Below are 11,992 nucleotides of genomic sequence, written 5' to 3'. Positions count from 1 at the left end.
TATGATTATATTAGTTTAGCTTGAACACTGGAAATTCTGGGGGGAAAAAAACTCTTACCTGCACCTTTATGGCTCAACTGTATGTGTTGTAAGCATTTTTATACTACGCCAGTAGTACAAAATACAAGTTTCCAAATAGAAGTCAAAAAGGTGATGCTGTACATTGAAAACAAAACAAACAAAAATAACGATATTTGTAATGGAAATAGCAAAAACAAACATAAATAAGGAAGTTTATATTTACATTGGTGGGATCAACCACATATTGTGCTGCATTGCGAGCACCCTTTTATAGAAATTTGAGACATAAAATTGCCTTGTGGTAATTATGCACCATACACTGGAATTGAAAGGCTGCAATGTCTAAATCACAATGTTATAGCAAGAGAACATATTGCAACATACTGCCATCGTTTTCGTCCCACCTCTATATTAAAAGGCAAAAAAAAAAATATATATATAACAAATAAAGTGTAAAAGCATAAATAAAAAGCAAACAATTAGACAAGAGACTGAGCAATAGAAACAATGATAAATTTTAATTAAAAACATTCTATTTTCAATCAAAATATGCAACTGTGTTTCTGATGTTCCCTCCCTTTGCCACATTAATAAGTGTGGTTGTGTCTTGAACATTTATGAACATCCACGCGCACACACACACAAACACACACGCTTATTCACACAAACACACACAGGCTGACTACTTAATGTTTATTACATGATTGCTATGATTGTTTTGTGAAACAGAGTGAAATAAAGCATCTAATCCAGCAATTCTTGGTAAAACATTGTCATGCTACCCTGACTGCGGCCTCTTGACAAGAGGGAGGACACATCTGTTCATGGCTGTTAGCATACTGACTTATTCTCCAAGGGAGTGAGTGTTCTTGGTTTGATTCACATATAATTAAGAATGATTTTAAAACTATATTTATTCCTTTCTTTCTAAACTGCCTGTGTTAACAAATGCATGTATAACCCTGTAGACTCATAAACAGAGTTCAGCTGAGCTGGCTTTGCCAGAGAGCAGAACTTGAATGGAAACTGGACCACAGAAACATTTTTTAACAACAGTGCCCTTCAAGCCACTTGACAAAAGTTCTGCTTTTGTCGTTTGGTTTCCATAGGAACAGTTAAAAAAGACTTCAAAAAAGGTCAAAATTTCAACATGTAAAACCCAAAATGAAGAGTCTTTTCTCAATTCAGGAGTCCTTTTAATCTGGCAGACAGTCGACCGTAGCCCAAACAAAGGTCTTCTCTGCCAAAAAAACCCAACGAGTAGAGATCAAAAGAGGAATGTCAGAATCAACTTTCATTCTTTTTTTTCCCTCCCTTGTCATATTTTTCCTTTTATACTGCCTTGCCCCTTGTAAGCCCACCTGCATGCAGCCAGTCTGGGGGTGGGTTAATTCTCCACGGGCGTGGGCTCTTGCGGTAGTTCAGCGGGCACTGGTTCCTCCTGTGCGGCTGGCCCAGAGGCCTCTGGTGTGTGTCCTGGTGTAGCTCCAGGCTCAGGCTGTGGCTGTGGGGGCTGGCTGAGGATGACCTGCACCACGTAGTCCCTGGAGATGTTGAGCTGGTCCAAACGCAGCCTGTCCGTCAGCGGCCGACCTGAGAAGAACCAGCGCTGGGTTACCGCGGGGACGCCCTCCTGACTGTGCAGGCGCCTCTTCATCATGCCCACTGTGTCTGTGGAGCGCACAGCTAGCCGCAGGTCTCTGCCTGTAGAGAGCCTCAGTCTCAGCTGACACTCCCCTCCTGAGGCGGGCTGGCCTGAGGGATCCGTCGCCCCAGAGTCAGGGTCTGAGCCGTCGGGCTCTTCAGAACGCTCCTCGATCATGTTGACGGGAGGGGACAGGCAGTACACTGGCAGCTGGTACCGATTCCCAAGCTCATCGTAACATTCAGTCAGAGCTCCTGGAACAAATAGAAAAAAAAAAAAGGGTCAACAAACATATACCATTCACACTAAACTATACAAAAATACACCTAGTAGTAGTGATGATAACGTTCTTCAACGATCGTCAGCTAAATTGGGAGTCAAGTAGGACACAGAACAATGAGGCTATTTTTAACCGTTAATGTAGCCACACATTCAGAATCAAAGTGAAGCGAAACATTTCTAGTTTACCTCAGGATGCAGCTAGTTGTAATGTTCTACTGTACATATTATAGATACACACTATGAATGGATGGAATGTGATAGCATAGGAATCAGAAATATACATTCCACAAGCTATAAACCCTAATCTTCAGCAGGTTACATCTTAGACTGTGTGCAGTTATGTTTAGTACACTTGGTAAATGGGAAGAAGTTGGGAAGGTCTAATACAAAGCAATTAACAGCTATTGAAAACATTTGGGTAACCTCTCACCTCTTTCCTTTCAAATGTATGTACAAGTCATGATTTTAGGTAAAACAATTATGACATGTGTCTTGCTACACCAGGACTCTGGAGGAAAATTAGATTTTGTTTTAAACAAATCTCCTTTTGTATTTATTCATTAGAACATTCAAAAACTGAAACGGCAGGAGGCCCACATAATTTTTCCAACTAAATAAGACAAAAACCTGACCTCCTATTCGCATTTGGCTGTGTAAGATCGAATGGGGAAATGAGAGTCAGACTCATCTGAACAAAAGACCATGAGGGAGAAAGTTGAAGCCAGAGAAAATGGAATGTCATTTATTTAAAAACTGTGATTCAGACACAGAGTCAAGAGTTGGACGAGAAAGAGAGAGGGGGGAAAATAATAAGTAAGTATGGAAACAAAAAGTCAATATAGTGGTATTCACACAGGAGGTGGGGGGGGGGGACCTGGGTTATTTCTGCCAGTTTTCCCTGGCACACTAGTTTAATGTCACTACTTTACCTGAAAACACCAAATGAGGTTATCGTGGTAGAGGGCGTTTTGATCACAAGGTTGGCCTGCCTTAGTTTTTTCGTTTGTTATCCTCACGAGTAATCGTAATATAAAGTACATGTCTATATGCTGTTAGGGGACGTGTGCCTGGTGTGGCCAAAAAGGGGCGAGAGTGCGCAACAAAATAATGTAAATGTCATGTCTGGAACGGCCACTGTACTAGTATGAGAAAAATCCCAATCTATGTTTTTAAAAGTTCTGAAAAGACGGTAATGATTTTGCCCTTTGAACATAATAAAAAATTATAACTAAAAATTAAAGACCAAGGTTAATCCCCTAGAAAAGCCCACCGCTCCACAATCTTTGTCGTAAAACGGTCTAGAAAGGTCACTGCATCGCTCTCGTGCTATTTTATGAGTTTAATTGAGGCACAAGCCACTATAGAGAAAACAGGTAAAGTTTGCGGTAAAGTAGACTTGAAATGAGTCAGCAGGCGCCCACAGGATGTTGCACTCTGCACTCTAGATGACGACTGCTGTGGTCAAGGTGAGGACGATGAAGCCGACTCTACGTTTCAGCACATAGTCTACCAGTGAGAGGGCGGAAAGAGAGAGAGAGAGAGAGAGAGAGAGAGAGAGAGAGAGAGAGCTAGGCTGACTGTCTCTTGAAACTGAAATATGTGGATATGAAAGTGTACAGCACCTTGTAACAACAGCAGTCGCCAATTTCAGCACAACGGACTGCGTTCAAGGGTTTTAATTGATCTTTAGACTAGTTTACAACTGAATTAAAGTTCAAGTGGAATAACATTGGGTTATATCTTTGTATAGTCAAAAATAACGTTATGTGTTTTGTAATGTTTTTTAAATGTATTTTTTATTTCAGCCAGGCTGTCGGTGTCTGTGTTTGATTTGATCAGTTTGGTAGCTCATTCAAACAGCTTTATGATTTTTGTGTTTTGACGTTAGACAAGAATGTCTTGTGTTGTGTAGCTTCCTCACTTTAAATGTTCTGCTCTTCATTTGAAAGAACATTGACCTTACTGCTTTATACATCAAAAGTATTGATTGGCTGTATTAAAATTAGGTATCCATCTACCAGAACTGTATACAATTCCATCAAATGAATGCAAAACCCCATGTTTGCCATCATGAAACCAAAAAATATCAAAATTGTGCCCATTTGCAATGGGCTAGGCTTCGAAGCAGTGCCCAGATTGACACTTGAGTTAGATTTTGGAGTCCATCAGAGCCAGTTTACAAAGACAAGATAAATGTTGAACATGGTTCACTGGCAGCATACAAACACGATTTGGATTAGAGTTTCTAGTCTGTATAGCTCAGCTGCTTTTTTTCTTCTACAGTTGGCTTCACCTTCAACTGCAGAATGCTAATGGGTCCCAGGTGGTGCTAATGCCTTTGAGAAGACAAAAGTTCATACTGACTGGGGGGGGGGGGGGGGGGGCGTCCGCTTAGTTTGCACCAAATAAAAGAAAACATTTGATTACATTTGTTGTGCTTTGCCACCCAAAAAAAGTAGCTTGACTTGTTATGTCTGGATATATTAGCCACATAAGGAACAAATGAGAGAACATGACGTTTTCATCTGTTGCAGGTTGCAAGTGTAATGGATCCCATTATCTGCTTCACAGAGTCACTTTTGATGAGTGCAGATCAACTTGTTCTCCCATCTGATTATATAGAGAGAAAACCGAGCCAAACGATGCATCTCTGATGTGTGAAAAGTCTCCATTATCAATGCAGCTAGTGTTTCAAGAACCCTTATACTCAGCTCATCTTCCCAAATGGAAACAACAAAGACACTACTATAAAGCAAAAAAGCTGTTTTTATAGACTAAGTTTTATAATCTTTATGAAAATGTATTTTTAATCAGATTATTGTTAAAAGTTTATTGAGAAACCCAACATTAATGTCATATATTGATTTTTAAGGGTTGCCAGAGCCTTTACTGTAGTAATGCTTTTGGAGGATCAACAGCGCCCCGTGGTGTATGTTGTTTTGAGCAACGTTTTTGTATGGACTCCAGTACAAGGATGAATTGATTTGAAATATGCAATACCTTATTTTTTCCTCTATAGTACCAACATCAAGTCCAAATTAGAAATTGACCAGTTCTTTAGTTACTAAACAAATTCCTACAAAACAGTGACATTGCCAACAGCTTCGGCTTTATTTTTCTGCTAATGAGCTAAAGTGAGCATGCTTACACGATAGACTAAGATGGTGAGCATGCTTACATTGTATTGTACTCGTTTAAAAACATAGGATTATGTTAGCATGCTGACGTTAGCCTCGCAGCCTCTCAGAGCATCTAGCATGGCTGAAGACGTTTGTCAAACTGAGTGTGCTGAGTTGTATTCTGTTCCCTGTGCTGCGGACCTACATGAATAGCATGCCTTTTTAGGATAAACTCAGTCTAATAGTTTTAACCTATTTTCTCCACTTACTATACAGAGCCCACTATCAACCATAGTGTATTAAATTTAGGGCTGTCAAACGATTAAAAATTTTAATCAGATTAACCACAGGATTCTGTGGATTAATCACGATTAATCACGATTAATTTTACCATTCGAAATATGCCCGAAAAATTCGAATTTTCTCTGTATATTGTTGTATGAACGGAAAGATAAATGACAGAAGGTGGATATGTACATTTAAAATGAGTAGGCTATGTTTATTAATTGAAAATCCAAATTATGGTTTTAATACTGAAAATAAATTTAAACCAAACCATACTTCAATTGGTCTGTCTCTTTACTATGTCTTTGGGCAAATATAGGATAGGCTATAGAATGCCATTTATTTGGTGAACCTATAGGTTGTGCATTCTTAAATACAACTTGATTACAGTCCGCGGTTTGTATGTGTGTGTGTGTGTCTGTGTGTGTGTGTGTGTGTGTGTGTGCGTGCGTGCGTGCGTTTGTAGACGCGACCACGTCCTAGGGGACTGTTCATGTGTGCCTGGAAGCCGACGTTATGTTGATGTCTGATCACACACACCTCTGAAAACTGCAGACGTTTGTGTCCTCGCGGGCTCTGAACAGAGCGGGCAATGTTTCTCCTCCTGTTGCTCCCGACATCAACTGCCACCCGCGGCAGTTGATTTTATACTATCTATGCCCCCGACACAGACGTGACCGTTAGCAGTTTAAAACTTTAAAACACGGCACGGGCTAACGTGCTGCTATGTTTGGCTGTGCGCAGCTACTGATCCTGGGTCAGCTACAACGTTAGATGACTGTAGTACAGAGCCGGTGGGATGTACGGGGCGGATCATTCTGCGCATGCGTTAAATGCGTTACAAAAATTAACGCCGTTAATTCCAGAAATTAATCACCTTACGTTAACGCGTTAATTTTGACAGCCCTAATTAAATTACATATAAACATAGCTTATGATGGCTGAAGGATATCTGATGAAAATATTATTTCAAGTTTTGCACAGCTGCTGATCATTCTGACTGTTACTGTGAGCTGCTTGCATCTTTTGTCTATTGGCTAAAGTGGAAGAACAACGGCACTAAAGAAATATCAAAAAATCTACTCAAATCTTACTGCTCTTTGTACTGGATGAGTGAAATGGTGACATCAGGCTGGGAGAATTCACAGCTGCACTCCAGCAGGATCTGATCTGACCTGGACAAACAGCTATAAAGGAGATGTCTGTTTCGTCATGATTAAAATGAGCATTCGATATTGCTCATGACGCTTACTCATCGCTCGACTCAAACTGGAAAGTCTGGAGGTACAGGTGAAACAGAGAATGCCACCATCAGGAACAAGATACGTCACCTTCCAAAACTCACCACGACAACCTTTTACTAAGAAAAGAAAATGAGGAATCAAGAGAATATCACACATCCACAAATAGAAAGGCCTGCTCAAGCAGCTGAAAATCTCTGTGTGGAGTTGTTGGGCTTCCCTTATCTAAGCTATGTCAATTTTATTGATTTGTTCTATTGTTGAAGCACTATCTTTGGCATACACACCCCTTGCATTTATTATTCATTGACTCCCTCTACAGTATGGTCTTCCTAATAGCTTGAGTCTAAACTCTAAAATGTGCTCATTGAAATACACCTACAGGCTTAGCATCTATAACTCCTACAATAAATGCATGGAATTAGCTCCATATTCGGTAAACGCTGACCTATTGTGTAAGCGGGTAAAAACGACAGCCACACACTCAAGCAAAAATGAGTGGTCAGTCATGTATGGCAAAGTTTACTTCTTGTAAGTGAAACTTACTTTTTGTTCCTCGGAGCACCTTTATGTTAAGATCTGCACCCTTTTGTAGCCTCAGAATGAGAACAAAAGCTCCACAACTGAGTTCTAAGTTGCTCAAGAGAACTTAAGAAGAGAGATTCTGAAATTCTTGAGGTGGGAATCATCAACAGCTAGCCTGGCGCTACCAGACCATCGTACTTCATTTCATTTGTAGGGAAAATTAAATTTGGGCGGAAGTAGGTAGGCGGGCGGAGCCAGGCTAATCAACAGCAGTGTCCCACATAAAAGTGCCGCCAGCTGTTATTCCGGGAAGTATTAAGAACGACACTACGAGGCATCTGCTTGGTCTACCACTGTGGGGAATGCACGTAACCGCTTACCGTGTGGCAGTGTGATGCTGGCTCCATCCAGGATGGCCTGAGCCAGCAGGTGGTCACTGCTCTCAAAGGCGCTGGCCGCAGCCCGCAGCGCATCCCAGATCTCCTTCCGGCCCTCGAACGCTGGCGCCGTATCCCAGAATTCATCTCTCTTGCTGCGCAGCTGGCCTTCAGTCATCGGGTAGTCACTCTTCCATTTAGGCCGCTCTCTCTTCAGGGGCTGATTACGCCCTAGAGCCACTGGGAAGGAGGGAGGGAGGGAGAGAGAGGGAGAGAAAGTGGGGGAATACACAAAGGAGAAAAATGAGAAGAAGAGATGGGGAGTGAAGGAGTAGAGAGAGAATCAGTCAGAGCTCAGACGACAGATTAAACATTAGCCTACTACTAAACCCCTGAATGTGAATTATACACACAGAGCTGAAGCTAGAAGTTTGATGTTTCTAAACCCCAGTCAAAAGGTTAAGGTTAAAGCATTTAACAGCACTCCATCTGCAGCAGAATGTCTGATGAATAACACCATCTGGTCTATGTGTGTGTGTGTGTGTGTGTGTGTGTGTGTATAGTTTGTGCATGTGTGTGCAACTAAGAGACAAGACAGGAGAGAGGACGATGACGGATCTAGGTGTTGAGTTACACCTGATGCTGGTACACATGTACTGATCACATGGCTCTGTCCGATAACACCAATCCCTTCACCTGATTGTTTGTAGTGAACAAGACATCTAACTGGGAGCCTGTTTACACTTACTTTGACCTTTAATTTTTAAGCCTGTTTGGTTGTGGATAATGCCAAACTCAGCAATATAAAAAGGGTTTCACACTGTAAAAAAATACATTTAGTTTAGTAATAGGGAGCTGCCAGAAATACCTGCCTGAGCCCCTGGGCAAGTGCTTGTATGTCATGGCCAACTTGACTACTTCACACAGTAGCCTACTTGTATGTCTTTCAGATGAACTCCTTAAGAATGCAATGTAGGCCGGCGCTGGCTATGTGTAAAATATTTTAATCATAATGCTTGAACTAAGTAAACCTAGTAATGTATGCCACCTCAACCTGCTTAGGTGTAAACAGATACATCTACATGGGTTCTGGTTCTGGATCTAATTGCTTTGTCTCTGTCACCATCAAGCAAGGTGTCAAGTAACAGCTGCTTAACTGAATCTGATTTAACACGGCATAGCTTCTTGTTACCACACACACACACACACACACACACACACACACACACACACACACACACACACACACACACACACACACACACACACACACACACACACACACACACACACACACACACACACACACAGATGACAAAGGGATCTCTGAAACCTGTCTTATGACTATCAAACAGATACATTTGGGAAGATGGGTGAACGAGTCGTCAAGAAGACGGATGCAGGGGGTAAGAGAGGAAGGCAATAGGGAAACCAGGCTGCATGTCTGGCATCATCTTTAAATGCCCGACCTAGCTTTATCTCCCAATCTGTCATTAAAATAACTCAAAGGGCCAATCCTGCAAGCCCTCCTCAGACCAGACCACGTCTGCAGTGCCTCAGCTTGATAGAAATCTCCACGACAGGGAAGGGGGGGGGGGGGGGGGGGCTTGCGGTTTATGGTGCACGCTATCTAAACATCCCTGGTTGAATTCCAGTCTAGGGGACTACCCCTCTTTGCCATTTACTCTGTCAGTGTGTGTACCAGCCAACACCCACCCAAATGAATGCATTCTCCTGATGGTTTTAATCAGTCATTAAGGTTATAGTATCAGTCACCAGAAAAACCTTGACAGGCCTACAACCTAAGTACTGCTTTGCCCCTTAACCTTAGGTGCTGCATGCAATAGTATATTGTTCAGCAATTACAATGATCTAATCTGATGCAGTCTTCTACAGTGGATGGACAGAATGGTAGGCTACATTACTGCACTCAAGCGCTTTAAATTACACTGATAAAAAACCTATTTTCTTCATCATCCGATTTTTAGTTGACACCTCATCTTGTTTCCTCCCCAAAACGTGACAGCAGTAAACAAGCCCAAACACCTACCCGATACCCCAAAACAAAAAACACAACAATAGCCTAGCATAGATTATACGTGCATATTGCAGCTTACATGGACAGAGAGTCGGGACATCATTTTAAATCAGACTGTATCACTCTAGTGCTTTCCCCCTTGCATGCCATCGCCGTGCGTTAAGTGACCCATATTTGTTAGGCAGGAAAGCTAGCAAGCTAACTCGGCTACCTTCTAGCCGGGCTAGCTCAGTCAACACCAAAAAAGAACAAAGGGAGGCAGCAGGGCACATTGTTCTACAATTGCCCGGTAGGTTTGTTAAGTAGCGACTATAGGCGTCACGTCTCGCCTTGAGGCCCCGTTATGTGGAGGGGGGAGGCAGCCAGTGTCCGTGGACATAAAGGGAAGGGAAGACCTCCACCAGCAAAGACAACACGCAGAAAGCTCCCTCCACCTCTCCCACCCCCTAGAAAAAAGAAAAAAGGCGCTTGTTAGCAGCGAAAGACGTCAATGAGCCCCCATGAGTTACCTCCAGTGCCGTCCGAGTTCTCGTTTAAGCTGCCCGAGGAGTCGTGGTGGCTCCCGACACAGCCACCCATGGATGTTTCGGCAGAGCAGCCCGGGCTAGGTAGCTCTCCCCCCTGGCCCACAGCTAGAGCTACATCCACAAACCCCCCTCCCTTCCCTCAAACTCTCCTTTCCTTCCTTCCTCCCTTCCTCCCCTTTCGTCCCCTCTTCCTCTCAGTGACGGGGCGCAGCAGGCTTCATCTTCATCTGTGGGCAAAGGGCGAGATGGACAGACAGATGGACAGAAGGGGCTCACATCGTTATGGTGACCGTTAGAGGAGTGAAGTAGTGGGGAGAAATGGGGATGAAGACGGAACAAAAGGATAAGAGAAGTGCACTGTTAAAAATCAACAAAAAAAGAAAGAATAGGCTAATTCTTCTGTCTTCTTATGGGGCACTCAGCATGTGTTTTTCTTTTAGACTGCAGTCTCTGGTCATTATGTGTCGTGCTGACAGAACATGTTGCTGTCCTGAACGAGTAGGCTAAGCATCAAATTACTCACCCCTTGTTATTGGATGTCAATAGCACTCATGAAGGCCCAATCGAAATCAGCTTCAGGGCCTACTCTACTATTTATTTATTTATTTATTTATTTATTTATTTATTTATTCGTTTGTTTGTTTGTTTGTTTGTTTGTTTGTTTATTTATTTATTTATTTATTCTCTATAATCAATTAGCCTACTCCTCTTTTTTAGTCTTACTTTGTTCTATTCTCTCACTCTATTTCTGCATCCGGATGCTGCAAAGTTACACCATATGACCACACTCCTGACCTGCCTGCCTGATCACTATCTTTAGGACTGTCCTAAAGAGGCTAGAGTGTAATTGGACACACTGCTGGAACTCACAAATACATGCTCACAGTCACTTGCGTGTTCATGTGTGCGACACACACACACACAAACACACACAAACTAGCAACGGGATAGCGAGGGGTGATTTTACAACAAGGCTGTCTGTAATTACAAGCATTTCCCATCGCCAGTAACTGTTGATGCAGTAGAGAGCGAGCTAACTAGTTTACCCTTGTCTGATTGTCTCTATGATGTAATATAAGTAACAAGTAACTAATGATACACTATGCATGTCGATGTGAGGCCTACTTGTATGTCAATGTCCCTGCAGGAGATTCAGTAGTTTCCTAAAGACTCCTGTTTATGATGCAAGTGACAGAGCTTCACCTTTTCATATCAGGATGTTTTATTGAGGAGTTGCTGCTGTGTTGCCCGAGGAGAGTGATTTTAGTTGGGCATGTTTAGGGACCACAAGTGAGTTTACAATATGATTAGGCTTTACGAAGTCACACAATCTGGAACCAACATTGTTATGGACATGTCCTTATAAAAGGTTAAGTAAACTTTTAAACGTGCTGTGCAATTGCTCAACATCTGGTTGCATGGTTCCAATTAAACTCACAGACTTTTAGGGTTTGTTTGTTCACTCTTGTCTTGTTCGAAGCCATGGCAAGCTGTGAAATATTAGCCACACTGTTCAGGGAAAGAAATAATAGGCCTGTTAACTGAGAAGAACAGACATGGAAACTATGACAAGGTAATTTTCCGAGAACTATAGTGATCTCTAGTGACACAATTTCATCTGACAGTAGAATTACATGAAGTGTCACAATTGAAACACACAAGGTAGCCTACAGGAAGCAGAAAGACTCAAGAAAGACTGTAGACAATATCTTGTAGCCTTGGGAAATACCTTTGCATTGCTAAGAATAAGTATGGCTTCAATAATCCCCCTTGACGAAAATCCTAAACGATGCAATGTTTTTTTTTGTCAGATGTTTCATAAGAGTTCAGATCCATCTATACTTGTGCATCGTGCAACCTGCTACAGTAGACTACATCATATATACTCACTTAACTAAGCATATGCAGTTTCAGATTGAATGCTACATTTTT

General features: G+C 42.1%; 1 protein-coding gene across 1 annotated transcript; it reads right to left on the bottom strand.

The window, feature by feature from the left end:
• Positions 1-517: 517 nt before the first annotated feature.
• ubtd2 (ubiquitin domain containing 2) lies at positions 518-10,170 on the bottom strand. Its single transcript, XM_080041054.1, has 3 exons — positions 10,043-10,170; positions 7,499-7,735; positions 518-1,920 (listed from the first exon to the last, which is right to left on the bottom strand). The coding sequence occupies exons 1-3, from the start codon at positions 10,110-10,112 to the stop codon at positions 1,409-1,411; spliced, it is 819 nt and encodes a 272-aa protein (XP_079897180.1). The 5' UTR covers positions 10,113-10,170; the 3' UTR covers positions 518-1,408.
• Between the last annotated feature and the right edge of the window lie 1,822 nt (positions 10,171-11,992).

This window comes from Ammodytes marinus, assembly GCF_949987685.1.
Source record: "Ammodytes marinus genome assembly, chromosome: 14".
Lineage (NCBI taxonomy): Eukaryota > Metazoa > Chordata > Actinopteri > Uranoscopiformes > Ammodytidae > Ammodytes > Ammodytes marinus.
The sequence above is the reverse complement of the archived record's forward strand: the minus strand, read 5'-3'. Positions and strand labels throughout refer to the sequence as shown.